At 37.4% G+C, this 19,556-nt stretch overlaps 1 protein-coding gene and 1 long non-coding RNA gene across 2 annotated transcripts; both read right to left on the bottom strand.

Moving 5' to 3' along the window:
• Window positions 1–3,119: 3,119 nt before the first annotated feature.
• Window positions 3,120–6,317, bottom strand: LOC132847964 (uncharacterized). The gene is made up of 5 exons (XR_009648682.1): window positions 6,190–6,317; window positions 5,398–5,449; window positions 5,197–5,280; window positions 3,712–3,765; window positions 3,120–3,569 (listed from the first exon to the last, which is right to left on the bottom strand). It is a non-coding gene; the product is annotated as an uncharacterized LOC132847964 (long non-coding RNA).
• Window positions 6,318–10,048: 3,731 nt separating this feature from the next.
• On the bottom strand, window positions 10,049–16,995 carry sat2a.1 (spermidine/spermine N1-acetyltransferase family member 2a, tandem duplicate 1). The gene is made up of 7 exons (XM_060874577.1): window positions 16,935–16,995; window positions 16,763–16,849; window positions 15,087–15,138; window positions 14,896–14,979; window positions 13,548–13,649; window positions 13,125–13,165; window positions 10,049–12,962 (listed from the first exon to the last, which is right to left on the bottom strand). Exons 2-7 carry the CDS (start codon window positions 16,823–16,825, stop codon window positions 12,789–12,791), a joined length of 516 nt encoding a protein of 171 aa, XP_060730560.1. The 5' UTR covers window positions 16,826–16,849; window positions 16,935–16,995; the 3' UTR covers window positions 10,049–12,788.
• Window positions 16,996–19,556: the final 2,561 nt, after the last annotated feature.

Below are 19,556 nucleotides of genomic sequence, written 5' to 3'. Positions count from 1 at the left end.
CTCGAACTCACCTATGTATACTCGAACTCACAGAGTGACTCATCTCACACACACACTCACACCTACACACTTATTCACACATTCATGCACCCTTTCCACGCACACACACAATCATGCAACTCACACAATCATTCACACAATCATGCACCCTTTCCACTCACACACACACACACACACACAGTCTTGTTCTTATGTACAACAATAACACTATCATTAGATTGCATTGCTCATTGGCACGTTTTTATCTAAAGGGACAAATGAGGAAATAGAAGCAATAAAAGTAGTGCTACTACACTAGATATTTTTTGGAAAGTACACAGAGTAGTGGTGTAAATGCAGATTTTATTTTTGAAGAGGTGGGTCTTTAGCTATCTTTTATATATATTAATTGATTCTGCTGTCTGAACTGAGGTTGAAAGTTGATTCCACCACTGAGTGACAGTTAGTTTGAATGTTTTGGAACGGGTCCTCATGGCTCCCAGAGTAGGCACTATCATGCAATTGTCGTTAATTGATCACAGGTTGCGAGAGGGAACATAAACCTCAAGGAAGGGTTGAGTAGGGGTGTACTGCTCCAGGCAAGGTCTTGTATATGAGCATCAGGCAGCCAGTGGTGGGAGTCACAGAGTGTATGACGTGGGTCCTTATGGGATGGCAAAAACAAGGCTTCCTGCTATATTGTGAATCACATGAATGGGTTTGAGTCATATTATGCAATTGTTAGTTCCTAACAATTTTGCTCTTCTTTCAGATTTTAGTTTGTGTTTTGGATTTCCATATAAGGAAAAACTGTCAGATATCACTCAATCGTTATAGTTATAGTTAAAATGGCTAAATGACTGTGTGAGCTGGTTTGCACAATCACCCCTGACATTGGGCATTCTATGAAATGTAAATAAAATAAAATAAAATAATAATAATTATTATTATTATTATTATTACAACAGGTCACACGAAGAGCAAAGCAAACACGAAGAAGTGTGCAATTGGACAGGTTGAAGTACATTAGCTGGGCTTCACTTGGCCACAGGCAGGTGTAACCGTTTAAAGTACATTACAACGCTGGGTATCATACCATGAATGACTGACAATCACATTCTAATGACTAGGGATCATTTGTTGCACAACCTGCTGCTTAATCAAAACCTCACAAGAAATCATGTGGCTTATTGTTGCTAAGAGACACCTAAACAAATACGGAGGTGTAACATCTTGTTGCTGTTGTTGTGTTGGCTCTTCCATGTACTAACACAAACTATAAAAGAGTGTGCACATAGGGGAATCTGTAGGTAGGGTCACAGTCAGGAAATTGTGGGTGTAGAAGACAACCAAGGAGTGTTTCTGGGGTAGGGCACAGTGCGCAGTCACCCCCTGTGGCCCACACAAGTATGAAGTAATTTTGTCTAATCTATTTCCATGGCTGTAACAGGAACATTGTGAGTGGAAAGCACTAAGGAATTGGGAGATATCTGTTATAAATATGAAACAAATATAATTTTTATTGTTTAGGACAGCTGTTCTTAAATAGAATCCAGGGACCTTCAGAGGTCTGTCTGTGATTTTTATTTTGGTGGAAATAACAACCTAAGATTGCCAAAGATGCATTTAGGCTGTTACAAGCTGTACAAGTTGCACATACTTTTAGAAGTTGCTGTTAAAATCTTTTTAATAGTTAAGATACAATGTTTGTATTTTCATATTTTTTAAAAATGGCAATTTTTATGTAATTTAATTTGTTAATGTAATTTAACATCAAGGACATGCAACAAAACAGCTGGCACCACATCTGTGTGCTACATTTAATATGATGCCTTTGGACACACTCCCAGACAGTTTGCAAAGTAGAAGATAAACATGCGAACCATTGTTTAACAGACAAAAATGCAATAAAGCATTTTGTCTCAAAACTGTGACATTCACATTATTGATCAAATGAGTCAAATGAAGTTCAATTCATGAGTCATGATAGCCAGTATAGTGTCTGATCGAGTGAAAAGTCGTGAATAAAAGTGCAAAGCTCAGCAAAGTTTATAATGTTTGATCATGCAAAAAAAAAAAGAAGCTTCTTCCCCTATGTGAGTTTACGATATACAAATTAGGGCTAGTGACAAGTGGTGAAGTGATCTGCTTTAATTTATCACCTCTGTATAGAAAATGAAGTTCTGATCTCATGTGTTGTGGCCTGTGTATTCTATGAACGCCTACATAATGTCTATTTTACGTTTATGTCTATCTGGGTATTGTTAAACAACAAATTAAATGCACACAAATCCACAACCCACAATGTAATTTTGGTCATTCTAACAGTATTACTATACTATTTGTTTGTAAACCAACCTTCAATTTGTCTGCATTATTATTATTATTATTATTATTATTATTATTATTATTATTATTAGTAGTAGTAGTAGTAGTAGTAGTAGTAGTAATGGTAGTAGTAGTAGTAGTAGTACTACTACTACTAGTAGCAGTAGTAGTAGTAGTAGTAGCTTTCCTATTTTCCTATCAACCACAAGGTGGCAGCACTTCACCTCTGCATCCCTTCTACATAGTCCACAGTCGGTACACTGAGCAGCACTGACAGTATGGAGACGCAGTTCTTAGTTGAGATACTTTCAAAATCCTGGCTCAAAGGTATGTGCCACACAATGAATATAACTTGGGAAGGTGTATTTTGGTCTTTTAAAAAGGTTCATTTGTGCACGGACATCAACTCATCCTCTCACCGAGCCTCCTCTAAATCTCTCAAGCACCTCTAGGCAATTTTCCCAGCTGTGCTCTTTGGCACACACCATAAAATGCAACAGAGATATCTTGCATAACAATATTTACAGTCAGAGAAACATCTGAGAGAAAAGGATAAACAATCCACTAGGGCAAAGTGCAAACCTGGTCCCATTTACACACAGTGATCTAAATAGACTTAAAAGCAGGTTATTTATAATGCCTTTTACTTTTTACTAACATGACATTATTTTCATTTTAATTTCTCACCGATGGTACTGCTTTGCATCTCAGTTTTATATGCTGACAACATAACAGTACGATCGTTTTACATGGTGTACATATATATTTCTTTTATTTTTGTAATTTTGCAGGTAAAAATACATACTACACGATTGTCTTGATTGTAGTTTTATTTTTGTAATGTTTCGATTTTGTAAACATTTTAATATAGACTAGAATTAGTTATCCGACAACTTCAACTTCAACTTCAACTTCAACTTCATATCAACATCTGGGTTTTTTAGGCCACCACACATATGACCTTGGCTATGAATTTTGATCTTTTTTGTATTTTTCTTCATGTGGCCTTTCAAAAAATAACCAAATGTTGTGTTGGACCAAAACCTTCTGAAGTTTAGCTAGGGATAGAAGTAATGAATCTGAAATTAACCTGATCCTTTATCAGCCATCTTTTGAAAGGCATCCCCATGACAGCAAATGTAATGGTAACCCAGGTCAGAGGTCAAGTCCACGGAACCCTGATTCAGGTAGAAGTCCAGCGCTGTCTTGTTCCAGTTCAACGCTGTAAGCTTGAGCTGAGTGCAGCCAGCGACCCGTCCCAGCTGATATAGTCCTAAATGACCCAAAAATGAACAATAACAAAATTTGACACATTAGTATACATATTAATTCTGAATACAAGTATTAATGTAATTTCTTATATGTTGCATAAACACTTCTAATGGCTATAAAACAGACACTTACAAAACATCCCTGACCTGTGCAACTTTACTCATCAGAGCTTTGCCAATGCATTTCCTGCAATGAAGAAGATGAAATTACAACTAGATCAGATATTATTTCAGATAAAGGTCTGTGCAAAAAACATATTTTCTGTTGTTTACTCAGTAGAGGGGAATGTGACAGAATTATTGCCTGTGATAACTGACAACATGCTGCACATTCTGTAATGTACAATTAGAATTAAAAGATACATTAGGGGTTGTTTTGGTGGTTAATGGTTCTGAATTTCTAAAGGAGTTCTACTACCTGAAAGAAAAATCTCTGGTTGTAGGGCTCTACAAATACCTGTAAAAGTTTTCCTAGAGGTGAGGTATCTTTAAGGAGTTGGAAGGATCCTTTTTTACTAAACGTGTAGACATCAGGACATTCTGAACTGCTGTTTTAAAGGGGTGGTAAAACACGTTTTTTCGAAGGCTTGATTGTGTTTGTGGGGTGCACTGTACATGTGTTCATGCTTCGTTTTTTAAAAAATTGCATTATTTTTCATATATTTTACCTTTATTCTACACTGCTCTGTAGCTCCTTGTAAAACGGTCTGATGGTTTCTGGGTTCTATGAAGCCAGACCCTCAAAAATAGCAATGGGCTTAGATTGGTTAGCTGGCCCAGTGTGTTGTGATTCGCTAACCGCCGGTAGGGACTACACGACATTCGCTAACCAGCCGGTAGGGACTACACGACATTCCTCCAGGGTTGCAATGTCGTGTAGTCCCTACCGGCTGTTTGCTGTAGTCCTTAAAAATGGCTTTCTGTAAAAGCAAATATCTCCCTTTGCTTAAAACTTTGAACGTTGTAACTTTGAAGATGTTGTTTATGCTCAAACAGGAACATTACACACTAGCTAAAGTTAGAAAAGTGAAATCGTGTTTTACCACCACTTTAAGATGGTGTTGAATAGTTTATGGCATCACGTACAAGTCCTCCATAAACACAGCTTTCCCTTTCCAGCTATAAATGTAGTAATACATGGAAAATCCTATTTTCGTATGTCCTGAAACAGACATTTGCATACATATTTTTTCAGAGACTGAAATGTCTTATTTCTTTGACATAAAAGAAACCAAAAATAATAGTCAGAAAAACTATTATGTAGACATGTAGCTTCAACATATATAGTTACAGACGACATGCATGGCCCCATTCTTAGAAAAATGGGTCAGTCTCCTATAACCCCTGTTATAGGACTCCTCGGAGTGTCAAACTAGGTGAGTCCTTAAGGATTTATCTTTAGAAACAGTGTGAAATAAAACTATTTCAAAATGCTGGAACCAATAGACATCTATTTTATCTTTATTGTTTTCCCCATTTAGCTTAATTACTATCAAATAAGTAAGAAAGAAAGAAAGAAAGAAAGAAAGAAAGAAAGAAACGAATCAAACCAACAAAGTGAAGACATACTATGTCTTTACTAGCATTTTTACGTCAGCACTTTTGCTCACGTTCTCACCATCTTTGGTCTTGTACTTTTCTGGAACCTCAGCGATTATCACATGGAAAAATGGGTTTTTAGAGAACCCATCATGCTCTAGGTCTATAATGATGAGGAATAAACAGTATTTTATTAATGACATGCATAACATGTAAACACATTACCAATAGCAACTTCAATTATATCTACTATTTATTTATATAATTTCATGTAATATACCTTTTTGTGTAATTGTAATCTGATCTGTAATTTTCCCATACTCTGCAAGCTCCTGTGTGAGACAAACACAAAAAACAACAAACAAATAAATAAAAGTATAATAATAATAATAATAATAATAATAATAATAATAATAATAATAATAATAATAATAATAATAATAATAATAGGCACAGGCTCCCCGTGACCCGAGGTAGTTCGGATAAGCGGTAGAAAATGAGTGAGAGTAATAATAATATTCTATTTTTGGCTTTTCCCATTAGGGGGCGCCACAGCTATTCATCTGTTTCCACCTAACTCTATACATAGCATCCTCTACCAATTCTCGCACCAATTACCTTCATGTCCTCATTTAATACATCCATATATCTCAATCTTTTCATACAGAACAGTTTTACTTTAATTTTGTACTGTAAGAGACGTATGTACTGTAGAGTCATTATTTTACTGAAAAGATAATAATAATGACAATAATAATAATAATAATAATAATAATAATAATAATAATAATAATGCTACGCAGCCGTGTGTTTTTGGGTTTTGGTGTAAGTATTTCAAAGGTTTTCTGAGGAATGACCTCACTTCGAGTCAGATGGCTGTGAACAATTTCGTTTAAATTTAATGCCCTCGAAGTCCTTCACAAAGCTCATTTGCTCTTGATCTAATTTTAGCAGATGCAGTGGGAGAGCTTCAAATGGAAAAAAGAAAAAGATGAACTGACCAAATTGGTGTAAATAAACCCCAATTGTAGCATAAAACTATTAAGAAAAAGACAACTGCTTGCTTACTTACTGCCATCATGCGCCTGATGTCTTTACAGTCCTCAATGGTGGCGACACGGATCGAGAAGTCCATTTCAGTCCGCGTTATAATCACACTGACAAACGCACACAGACCTTTACCTTATAACCTTTACACATTGACCCCTGACAGTCAAGTTTCTTCCAAGAAATCCAGGTGTGTGTGTGTGTGTCTACACTTTGTTACACTTGCACACACTTGTGTTCCACCCAAAAAAAAATACACCTGTGAGGATAGATAAATAGACCACTAGAGCAAAGTGCAATCCTGGTACCATTTACACACAATGATCTAAACAAACACTTTGAGTCTATGTTAAGTGAAGTACCAGCATTCAAGAACTCTTCATTGTCTTTCTGTAGTTCCAGCTTTACCTCATAGGGAAATGTAGGAATTGGAAAGTTAATTGACCAGGTTTCACTCCTCAGCTTTGCGGATAAAGGCATGGGCTCAGAAGCTGAGGCAGAAGAAACATCTGATGGTGTTGGAGACAGTGCCAAGCAAGACGATGTCTGAGATGGAGCTGATGAGAGAATATCAGTGTCTGCTGAAGAAAGAGAACAGATATCATGTGCACTTAGCATTGCTGCACTTTGTGCTACCACTGTAACTGTTCATTTGTCTTGGAGACCCACAGTTGAGGTAAGAATCAAGAAATCAAAGTCAGCATCAAGATATTGCAGCCTGAAATGTCCTGTGACACCACATTGTTTCCTAATCTCAGATTCATGTTTTTTTTAACAGATTTGGTACTCCAGAGGGCAGTGTCAATTTCACTGAGTCACCTAGAACAATTCTTAACTTTGCTGGATCAGTCATTTTCTTTGTTTGATCAATCACTCTAAAAAAAAGAAAAACTGGTAAGCAGCATGTACGGTATGTACCTTTTCAAGGTAACCATACAAACAGCTCCAACTTTGTAATCAAAAAGAAGATAACGATCTGCAAATTCACCCAGCTCTATAAACAAAACATCCTTTGGATGTGGTTCCAATTCAAAGGATCGACAGTGTTCATTGTACCAGGAACATAACATTCTTGCTATAAAAGCAACTCCATCTTTCAAAACACAAATCTGCACAATTTCTGCAAAATCAGGCAGCCCACTAATTGTTCCTTGCACAATGATCATGCCCTTTGTGTACCTTATGCCATCAGAAAATACTCTCTCACTCTCTCATTTTCTACCGCTTATCCGAACTACCTCGGGTCACGGGGAGCCTGTGCCTATCTCAGGCGTCATCGGGCATCAAGGCAGGATACACACTGGACGAAGTGCCAACCCATCGCAGGGCACACACACACTCTCATTCACTCACGCAATCACACACTACGGACAATTTTCCAGAGATGCCAGTCAACCTACCATGCATGTCTTTGGACCGGGGGAGGAAACCGGAGTACCCGGAGGAAACCCCGAGGCACGGGGAGAACATGCAAACTCCACACACACATAAGGCGGAGGCGGGAATCGAACCCCTAACCCTGGAGGTGTGAGGCAAACGTGCTAACCACTAAGCCACCGTGCCCCCCATCAGAAAATACTGTCTGAGCTAAATTAATAGCAGAAGCATTCGGTTTTTTTGATTAAAGGTGTAAGCAATGTCTTTTGCAATGAAGAACATTGGCAGGGACAGTTGAAATGCGAGTAACCTCTATAGGTGATTCATCACACTGGGATGACTGCATAAATTATCCAACCATGAGCTGATGTTTCCTGGCCAAAGTCTTTGTGATATTTTTTAAACAGTTTGTATGCCTAGTTACCTGTTTAAAAAACTGTGCTTGGCTTCGAATCTCATTGTCCAGAGCAAAACAGGTGGACCAAAGAGATGAATCATTGCTGGATAATGCTCCAGAAAGTGATGCTTTGGCAAAAGCTTTCTTTCTGGAAAAAGTACATGGAACCTATTGTGGTGCTCAGACATTTTGCAATCCAAGTATGCAACAGACTCGCTAGTATGCACAGGACATACAACAAGCTCAACAATGTCTTTTAAGAGAAGAATGAGCTCCCAAGCAGGTTCATACTGAGATACATGTTTTCCAACAATTAACGATATTAGCCACAGGACACACAGATTCTCATGTGCATTTCCCCCAAAGGTGTTTTCCTCATAAAAGTGAGCGGAAGCACATGACGGCGATTGGTCTTATCTGCCCACTTGAATGGAAATTCCTGAATCAGCTTATTAAGTTGGTCAAAGGTGAAATATTTCTATAAATATTTCAAAGCAACCAACCAACTCAACGGGTACTATAGCCTCTGGAGATCATGGGCCACATCTGGGGGGAAACCTGCAGTGACTTTAATGTATGAGAGGTTCTCAGATAAAGAACAAGCATTTTTTACAGCACAACATGCTTCTCCTTTCTCACATGCATCTGCAACATATACATCATGCTGCTATTGAAAACACCACCTCTGCCCTCCTTTGACTGAATATCTGTGCGTATAGCATTGCAAAACCTACAAAAATATTCCCCAGAAAAATTCTCAACAAAACCTGCCAAAGCATGTGCACCAAGACTGTCTGCAACCACATATTGATTTGTGGACAGTGATGAACTGGAGCCTGGTGGTAGGATTCCTAAGATCCAATAAACTTCACAAATTTTATGCTTTTTGCGTGATGTTCCTAATGGTTTACACAGCTCAAAGTCATCTATGTACAGATATAAGGAGAGTCTGAGCTCAGTCCCTGAGAGAAACTCATTATCTTTAAAGTGTTGACCATCTTTGAAAGATCTGTCCATGTAAGATTTGTTGCCCTGTATGACTATTAACTACTTTATTAAGTATGTATTTCTGATTAAGCAGCTGTTGTAATAATTTTAAGATAGGTATATTTTGGAAGGATCTATTTTTTTTCAGACTGAAGAATCATTTCAATTATTAAGATCAATCGAAGATCAATTATCTCTCTGTAATATTTCATGCGCTTGAAACCAGTGGTTAAAAGACCATCTTTTGCAGTGGCTTTCAGCAGAGGATTGGATGATGGTGACAGTGAACTGATGAGCTCTTTTATGGATGCAAATTTTAGCTCTATTTTCCTCAAAAAGCTTGTCCTTCTGTAACAATATCCTCATTATCTGAAACATCTAAATTCTCCTCTTAAACTGGCAATGCATCATTATTGAATTTATCTGAGAAATTCTGAGTACCACTTTCTCTAAAGACACCGGGTTTGAAGTCCTGAAGAGAATAAGGATTGGGCTTCCTATTCTTGTGGGACTTAAATGTGCCACACACATTTGTCTGAAAAGAACAGTGCTCAAACATACAAGGAACTGTTTCATTGTTTTTTTTAGGTGGTTATTGATGTGACTAAAATACTCTTGTTCTGATGCTATATCGCCACAAGTACACACGTGACAATTGATTGTGGCTAAGCTAGTTGGTAATCAGTGTTCTCTTTAGCATGGTAACGATTAAGATGGCTGTGTAGTGCATTCCATGTTTTAAATTTACAGGAACAATCGGAAGAGTGCACGGGAAACGATTAACAATCTATAGTGCTTCAACAACTGAGATCTAGTTGACACTGTTGTTTTGAAGTCTCTCACTCTCACTCACTCATTTTCTACCGCTTATCCGAACCACCTTGGGTCACAGGGAGCCTCAGGCATCATTGGGCATCAAGGCAGGATAGAGTGCCAACCCATCGCAGGGCACACACACTCTCATTCACTCTGAAAGTGGAGTCTGAAGTCTGAAATAAATAAAAAAAAGTAAGAAAATAAAACGATGAGGGTGAAGATCTTAATGAAGAACAAGAAGTTTATTCCAACATACAGTAGCATTGACAAAATACATGAAGTACTTTGGATTCATCGGAGTCGAGAAGAACATAAGACAAATCATGCTCAAGTTGTTAGTGGTGGTCCTTGATTTCCTGCTGCCGCTCCCATACTAACGATTTTATCAGGTTTATTCATTTAGAGTACTAAATGTATTACCTTATTATACGTAAGCCTTTTTAGAAATGAGCTCTTTTGGATTTGTATCTTCGAGTGGAATCTGGGTACATTTATCTGTAATTTCTCACAAGTCCTTACACTGCTACATGCTTTCCTTGAGAAACGCTAAGTTAGCACATGTGCCTAAAATGAATAAAAAAAAGACTAAAGACTACAAAATAGACTAATAATGTAAATTAGTTAAACTCTGTGGAGACCTACATCACTTTTTCCTGGAAGTATTTATCAGGATGGTAAAGAATTAAAATAAAATATCCATCTGACAGAATCCCGATCTTCTTCTCCTAAAGGCGTTTCGCACTTTCGATTGTTTTCCGTCTCGTTGCTCCGCCTCCCCACAAGGTGCTACGGTACCCGCAATGGTCCAGTTTTATGGAGTTTTGTGTTTTACTCAACAATGTTAAGTTGACCAAACAAACACTTATGTAAAACCAACAGTACTATATTTCTAGTATAAATAATTTAGTTAACTTATGTTAATGTAGTTGCATTTTTATGTTATGAGAACAAGGAAAACTAACAATACGGATAGTTAATTTTTTTAGTGCACTTATGCACATATTGCTCTTGTAATTTTGCGTTACAAATAGATAAATAAATGCCTACTGCCACAGAGTGTAGTTTTTATTTTTGAACTTCACTTTCATTTTAAACATTTATTATATGTTTTTTCACTTAAGTCAGTCAAGTGAAGAGAAAAAGATTAGGCTGGTGTTTAAATATGGAGAGTACCTGAGCTAAATGTGACAGACCCAAATTATAATTCATTTACCATTGTAAACCATGCTATAACTTTACTTCTTATAATTCAAATATAAAGATATATTTTAGTTCAGGAAAATGACCAAATCTGAACATGAGAGATTTTAGCAGACTGCCAAGCTTGTATCAACTGGACATGACTTTTTCCTTTTTTGTGAACACATGATTATCTATTATAACAAATAGCACCATTTTCAATAATTATAAACACATTACAGTATGTAACAATATCCTGTGGTTAATAGAACACTGGTTATCATCATCCTCTGAACAACAGACACTTACTATTAAAGGTAGGGTCTCCGTTGTTTGAGAAATGCTTCAGAAAACCTCATTGGGCCGCCAAACAAAACAAAAACAAAACTAATGTGTAACCAATAAGCAGAAAGGGCATGTTTTGTCAGTATGGGCGGAGAGAGTGTTCAGTGTGCATGTGTGACATTAGCAGAAAGTGGTTTTAACATTGACATGGCAGATAAAAACAAAGAAAGCGAAGAAATGCTTACGATAAGGGAAGACGTAGGACAAACAGAATACGGCTTTCTATCAATTAAAGTTCATTATATTAAAGGTGCCCTTCCACACAAAACCGTTTTTACTTGGATTTTTTTATGTGTTAGGTCCATATGTGTTTGTGTTGTGTCGTGAATTTGAAAACGAACTGCTACCTCCCCGGTCAGTTCTAGCCACTTAAAAGAAATAAGGGTAGAAATCAGGTCAGTTGGAAAAGCTGGTCAGTTTGACGTCAGAGTGACTGAGCTCATTACTATTCATGAGCTCTCCCAGTTGAGACCGCGCCCCCAGAATTCGTGTAGCTTAGTGAGTTTCCCATACAGCAAGGATGGCTGAACGTAAACGGGCTTGTGAAGAAGCCATTCTGCCACAATTCAAGGTGATTGTAAACAAATTTCCTCTAGCCTAGGCTACTTATTGCGCTGGGTGAATGAATAGTCATGCTCTCATATCCTAGTGGTTAGCCAATCAGAGCCAAGCAGCATAGCTCATTTGAATATTCATGAGAACTGGCGCAAATCAAGCTGAGTCTTCCTGCAGGCTTTCTATACCACACTAGAATGGCTTGAAACAAGGTAACCAAGGCATTTTTTCCACAAAAATATGTTAGAGTCCATGGTAAACTTCAGACATTACCACAAAAGTAATGAAATACGTGTGGCAGGGCACCTTTAAATCAATACTCTTACTTGTGTTACTGCAAGTCTTTATGCCTGAAACATGTGCACACGCTCCAAGTCTTCGGTTTCCATGTTATCGGCAGCAACGTTTCGACCTCTGCCTCTAACATTAGCTCTGCCTCGGGTTCTAGGTGTTGACCGTCTCCTTCCGCGTGAAACGGAGCTGAACCTTTCACGGTACAACACACAGTACTACAAAAACTAATTTGTACTATCATAGTATTACTCATTGAGTTCATTTATTGATAAAAATATACCCTCGGTCAGCTGCCCCAACAGGTTCCGCCATAATACTTGTCTGGGTTATACTTGGGTTATACTTGTCCCTGTGTATGTGTGGGGTGGAGCTATAAAAACAGGGGTGAGACCCATTTGGGTTCGGGGCGTGTTTGTTTTGGTGATTTCTAATGTCAGCATTGGCTTTCAAACAACAGAGACCCCACCTTTAAGAAAGAAATGTGTACACACACACACACACACACACACACACACACACACACACACACACACACACACACACACACACACACAATCAAGTTTCACATCAGCAGAAGTATTTTGCTTCCATCAGAGCTGGACCAATAACCTCTCACACTGCACTAAATTTAAATTAGTTCTTTAGAAAGAATGAACCTGAAATGAACTGGAAATTTAAAACTCGCTATCAGCCAAATTTTGAAAGGCATCCCCATGACAGCACATGTAATGGTAACCCAGGTCAGAGGTCACGTCCATAGAACCCTGATTCAGGTAAAAGTCCAGCGCTGTTTTGTTCCAGTTCAACACTGTAAAATTGAGCTGAGTGCAGCCAGCAGTCCGTCCCATCTGTGATGGTCCCAAATGACCCAAAAATCAACAATACAAAATTAATTTTTTTATTACATTCCAAAATGGAAATATATTTTAGTTAAAAGACACTGCAAAGGCTTCTACTTAACTAATTTATGAATACAGAGTAATCTTCAATTAAGAAAACATTACATTCACCTGTGCCACTTTGCTCATCAATGCCTTGCCAATGCCTTTTCCTGAAAGAAATGCAAACATGAAGTTAAAAATTCATTAATTAATTACAAAAAGGGCTTCCATTATAAACGTGTTTCAATGCATCATAAATATTCTCCTATGATGATCATATGCTACAGGCACCCTACATACAAAAAAGGAACCTCAGGGGTTGTTTGGGTGGTTAAGTGGGTTAAATTTTCTACCTGTTCTTGGCTTTACATAGAAACTTTATAGGTTTCCACAGAGGTGAAATATTTAACCTATTACTACTATTTAAATATAATTTACATTTATAATTTTAATTAATAAAATTAGTGTATATATAAAATAATCTGTACTATTGTTTTAAGTTGCTATAAAATTGTTAGATATTCAAAGCAGAAACAAAAGCACCACAATTACCTCTGAACTCTGGCATCACATACAAGTCCTCCATGTAAACAGCTCGACCTTTCCATGAACTGTAAGTGTAGAAGTACATGGAAAATCCTATTTTTGTATGGCCTGAAACAGACAAATTCTGAAATGATTACAATGGGGTTTTTTCCCCCCAATTCTCATAAAACAAAAAAAATATCATGGTAAGAAAATTGTAGCATCCACGTATTGTAAATTCCTAGAAAGAAAAAAAAAATCTTGCATGGGCTGATTTGTATGTCTGTCTAGGTGACCCTTTACAGGTACAAAGTTAATGCTAAAGAAAAGGGTTTCCGTTTCATAAATGGGTCAAAGCAGAACACGTTTAGAAAACTAGAACCGGTAAACATCTAAAGCACCCTTGTGGAAACGTATGTACATCTAACATATGTAGTTTATCTGTATTCTTCCTGTTAAATAAATGTGCAAGCAAGCACATGGGATATCAAGATTACACACCCCTATTAAAATTGCATGCATTTGTGACGTAAAATATAAATCGTGTCAGATCTGTTAACAAAGTTAACAAAGTTTAATTCTATTTGTATAGTGTCTTTTACCAACAGACATTGTTGCAAAGCAGATTTACAGGACTATAAAACATTCAGAATGAAAATGATAAAGTTTAATATATATTTTCTGTGCACAGTCACATATGCCAAAAGACTTTTTCTTTTGTTTCCTAAGAGGTTTCAGTGTGTTTTTCACTTTGTTGCTAGATGTTGCTACATGATTTGTAATCATTTTAAGGTTCTCATTTATTCCAAATCACTACAACCTGGAAATTTATATCCACCGTATGCAAGTGAGTAAATAAACAAACAAATTCAAACAATAAAGAATAAGTGATGATGAAATCATGTAGGGGCACGGTGGCTTAGTGGTTAGCACGTTCGCCTTACACCTGCAGGGTTGGGGGTTCGATTTCCGCCTCCACCTTGTGTGTGTGGAGTTTGCATGTTCTCCCCGTGCCTCCGGGGGTTTCCTCCAGGTACTCCGGATTCCTCCCCCGGTCCAAAGACATGCATGGTAGGTTGATTGGCATCTCTGGAAAATTGTCCGTAGTGTGTGATTGCGTGAGTGAACAAGAGTGTGTGTGTGCCCTGTGATGGGTTGGCACTCCGTCCAGTGTGTATCCTGCCTTGATGCCCGATGATGCCTGAGATAGGCACAGGCTATCGCAGGGCACACACACACTAGTAGTAGTAGTTCGGATAAGCGGTAGAAAATGAATGAATGAAATCATGTATTACTGTTAAGTACTGTATCTGACTACCAACAGTGACGGAGCCATGACAGGACTTTTAATCATAGCTCATTGAGTGACTCTCACCATCTTTGGTCTTGTTCTGTTCTGGAACCTCAGCAATTAGTGCGTGGAAAAATGGGTTTTTAGAGAACCCATCCTGCTCTAGGTCTACAATGAGGAATAAACAGAATTTCATTAATTACATACCACTATTGCTATCAATTATATCTGTTTCTCCTACATTATAACAGTTTAACAATAAACTTTTCAATTACCTTTTTGTGTAATTGTAACCTGATTTGCAACTTTCTCATACTCTGACAGCTCCTGTACAAGATACAAACAAAATAAATAAACAGCTCATTACGGTATGTGTATTTGTCAATATTTCAGAGAGCCACCTCCAATCAGACCCATGTGCAGGATACAACAGTTCCTGCTTTTGTTAACTTAAAACACTTAACACACTAAGTTGGAGATGACACAAAATAATGAACAAAAACTTCACAAAGACACAAAAAGGCAGGTATAAATAGGGCAACACATTAAGTATAATGGGAAACAGGTGATCAAACAGGAAACAAAATTTTTGCATGAAAAAAACATGATGTTCAACAAGCTGTAGTGAAACAGTTTCTTGGCTGCAGTTCCGGGGATCAGCTGCCCTGTGAAGTTTGAAATGTTCCCCATTCCCCAAATGGGACTAATAAAGGCAAAAAGCACATTAGAATTTTTATTTCCCATGTTCTACATTTTTCATTTATTAAAATAAACAGCTGAATCTAATAATGATTCACTGACTTTAATTTTCCATGTTTTATACCTGAAATAAAAGGCAAAGTTCACAATTGTTTTATATGTAAGTAACAAATGAATTTTCATAGACCATTAAAGTATCAAGAGGAGGTCTTGTTAAGTATTCACATTCACATGTACTCTATTTATCCAGTAACTATTTATACATAAATACACAATGTTCCGCAATCAGTTACATTGACTTGTTCTGATATGTACAAACAAAGTTCATTGTTAAGATGCTGTGCAGATCTCCTTAGTCGGTACTCCACGCACTTTGTTCCATGTGTCCCTGTGACAAAATGGCATGTTAGCGACAAGCTGTGATGCGCTGAGGTCTGACTGTAAAAACTGAGCAGTATGGTCCACTTTCTCAGTCTATGCAACAGTTAGCAGTATGAGAATTAAACCACTCGGAAGCCTACAATTAATATATAAGATGTTCAATGCCTAAATAGTTCAGTAGAGGGTTATTGCTATATTGCTTCTATACATGTATATGTCAGCTATCTTCCAAATGTGAAAGCCTCCAAACATTCACACCCTGTGCATGGCCTAGCCAAAAATAGCAACTGTACACAAATGTAGGTTGGAGTGATATTTACTTTTCATGCATGGATAACTGACAGAAATTCCACGTGGACAGCAATGAATAATCACTATTGTAAGAATGAATGTCCAAAAAACACAGTCATGATTACTGCTTTTTGTTTTAATGCAGTACTAAAATGTATTTATCTTCTACCCTGGGCCATGGTTTATTATCACAGGAAAGAAGTACAACATAGTAACTACCAATTTAACATAACTCTCTATTTTTTTTTTTTTTACAATAAACATACAATCATATTTTGAAGGCAAATGAAGGATTCATATGATCAGAACCTATCCCTTGTGTGAACCCATGTCACTCTAAAACCCTGACTGTTTTGTCTACATATTTTATTTTAAGCTGTATTTGCAGTCACTGATCACTCTGATTCTGTTCTCAACCTTTTTTTTTTTAAATCAGGATCCTTTTTAACTCCAGGGATTCTCGGATTGACTAAAAAATAAAGTGCTACACAGACATCCAGTCCATTTTACAGCATAAATCTGCACTACAATTAAAAATAAATAAAGCTTGTTTTAATTTCCAGTGAAATCTCTCACTTACTGACATCATGCGCCAGATGTCCTTACAGTCTTCAAGGTTGGCTGTCCGAATCGTCCAGTCCATTTTAGTCCGAGTTATAAAACCACTGACAAACGTCAAATATACGCATACCTTTGCTTTATAATGTATTACACTTTGAAGCGAGAGACATAGAAAATGATGGTTGGTTCCACGTGCTAAAAGGCAACGAGTCACAAAAACCCCGCCATCTTGGGAAGGTCACTGTTCTGTGTGCATGTGTGCGTGCGCGCGCGCGCGTGTGTGTGCGTGTTTATGTGTGTGCGTGTGTGTGTGTGCGCGCGCGCGCGTGTACACCAAGACATATTTTTGCACTGCCACTACTGCCACTATAATTAGTAGTGCATTGTGGATTAATTTGTAGTAGGTAGCCAACCTTTCACAGTAGAGCACAGATTTGTTTTAGCCTATTTACTATCCAATTATTTGGCTCTTTAATAAATCGTGCACAATAATATTATAATAAGTAATTATCATAGCTGTACCTTATTCAAGCAATCACTCAAGCAGGGTAATAACAATAAATACAAAAAAATAAATAAAAAAGAAGAATCACCTGGTTATCCTTCACAGGCCCTTATACTTGTTAACAGTGCAAGTATGTATATTTATAATCACACCTCCAGTGTCACACATATGAGGATTGGGTTCTCCTTTGAGTCTGGTTCCTCTCAAGGTTTCTTCCTTTACCAATCAAGGGAGTTTTTCCTCACCACTGCCGCCTGAGTCACCTCAGACTTGCTCATTGAGGATAAATACAAACACATTTAAATATATTTAATATTAATCTTGAATTTTGTATTCTATTAATCTTTATATTATTCTTTATATTAACCTTTTGTTCTATGTTTATGTTCTGTAAAGCTGCTTTGAAACAATGTCAATTGTAAAAAGCGCTATACAAATAAACTTCAATTGAAGTATATTCACATTTAGCTGAGCTGTGATAGGACGAAGTTACTGAGCTTAACAAAACCAATAAACACAATGCATGTTACCACATAATCTGGGGTACATCTTCATTAATTTGTACTGGAAACCAAATTTGACCTTTTCAACATTTTCATACATAGTGGCCTCAGTGACTTTTACAAATGGCATAACAAATACAAAAATTTCACCTACAGCAGTGTGTTGGTAATATAGTAGAGTTCTTATCACTGGACCTTTTGTCCTAATCCTTAATGTATGTTTATGGCCTCTAATCTCATGTATGCTTATTGTTATAGGTTAAGTTATAGGCTATAAACATGTGGCAGTATTATAAGTCTAGTGTATATAATGGTTATTCAAAGTAAACCTAGTAAACCTAAGAGTATACTCAGCCAAATATGCACTCTGACCCCAACCTCCTCATTTGGGGTATGTGAAGAAAAGAAGTCCGCTGTGCTGTAATGTATATGTGGCGATAATAAAGGCTTCTATGCCCCGTTCTGTTCTATATGACTGAAACATATATATCTCTGGGACTTTTTGAAAAGCAAACCCAGTTGTAAGTTTAAATGTCAAAAGTGATAATGACAGGAAGACCAAAGTTTCATTTTTACTGAATAAATGCCCTACTAAGGTATGTACTATTAGTAGATTCTAAAGTTGGCTGTGTGTAATGGGCAGGTTTGTTGTGTTAGAAGAATTTAAAAATAATAATTAAGCATAAGGGAAAGACCCAGTAGTTTTGTTAGAGGAGTCTGAGACACACACTTACACACATCCATATCTGAGACTCGGGGGAAGAATGTTTTCCCCTTTTAAACTGTAATGACGCACATAGATCCAAACTCTGACCCTGTGCCCAGAAATAAATACCTCACAATTTCTGCCCTCAAAAGGCAAATTAATTTTTACCAATCAGTAAGACATACATATACACAAGGGCAAGAAGCACTGCCTTAAACTACTCTGGGTTATTGTTGTTGTTTTACTTTCTAAAAGATTTACAATTAACATTCTCCCACCTGGATTTAATAGTTTCTAAGAATCAGATCATCGGCTCAGTTACAGGTCTGGATTACATTCAGGGTTTTATTAACTGGATTGTTAATAAATGTTTTACAGTTTTGTCTAGATAAACATGAACATATTGAGAGCCCATCTGTACTTTCTTGTCTTTCATGTCTCAGGTAGCCTATCTACTATTTCTCAAAAATTTCTCACAAAAGTCCACATTCATTGAACAGCCAGTTCTGACCATAAGCTGCAGTCTCTTCTAGGATCTGTGAATCCTGTTAGAAAACCACCACCATCACCATTAGCCTACCTTTCAGAACAGGGACAACAACGAGCAAAGCAAATTAGAGGAAATTAGCTCATGTGTTCTTTTATGAAATAGCTTTAAATAATGCTGTATGTATAATGTGTGTGATTCAGTGTGTCGGGCTTGAGATTGAAAATAGCCCACAGTACATGTGCTGATGTCTTAGTGCTAAATATAGCCGTGTGTGCGCATTAACTGAACAGCGCCACCTCACACACACGGGGCGGGGAGGAAATGAGCGGAGCTACATCGTCATTACACACACACACGCACACACACACACACACGCACACACACACACACACACACAGTTTTTCTCCCAAAACGGCCCCTAGTCGCCTTTAATAGTTCAGTATTTAAGTAACAAGGAGTTACAGCTCACTTCTCCTGCTGTGATGTGACGTTGGTTTAGCGCAGTTTATTTTCCAGCCTGACTCACTGGCATGGCGCATAAGAGTCAAACGCTTTTTAAGTCAGCACAGACCTTCATATGTTACGGCCCAGTTACATAAACCTTTTTTT

Source organism: Tachysurus vachellii, chromosome 7, assembly GCF_030014155.1.
Source record: "Tachysurus vachellii isolate PV-2020 chromosome 7, HZAU_Pvac_v1, whole genome shotgun sequence".
NCBI classification, from domain to species: domain Eukaryota; kingdom Metazoa; phylum Chordata; class Actinopteri; order Siluriformes; family Bagridae; genus Tachysurus; species Tachysurus vachellii.
The sequence above is the reverse complement of the archived record's forward strand: the minus strand, read 5'-3'. Positions and strand labels throughout refer to the sequence as shown.

What these genes read in the sequence shown, in the direction of transcription:
- sat2a.1 (XM_060874577.1), bottom strand. Translation starts at nt 16,825, where the DNA reads ATGGACTGGACGATTCGGACAGCCAACCTTGAAGACTGTAAGGACATC. An exon ending in ACAGAACAAGACCAAAGATG is followed by an intron (nt 13,650 to 14,895) that starts GTGAGAGTCACT and finishes TGTCTGTTTCAG; the next exon opens with GCCATACAAAAATAGGATTT. An exon ending in TGATGAGCAAAGTGGCACAG is followed by an intron (nt 12,963 to 13,124) that starts GTGAATGTAATG and finishes GGACCATCACAG; the next exon opens with ATGGGACGGACTGCTGGCTG.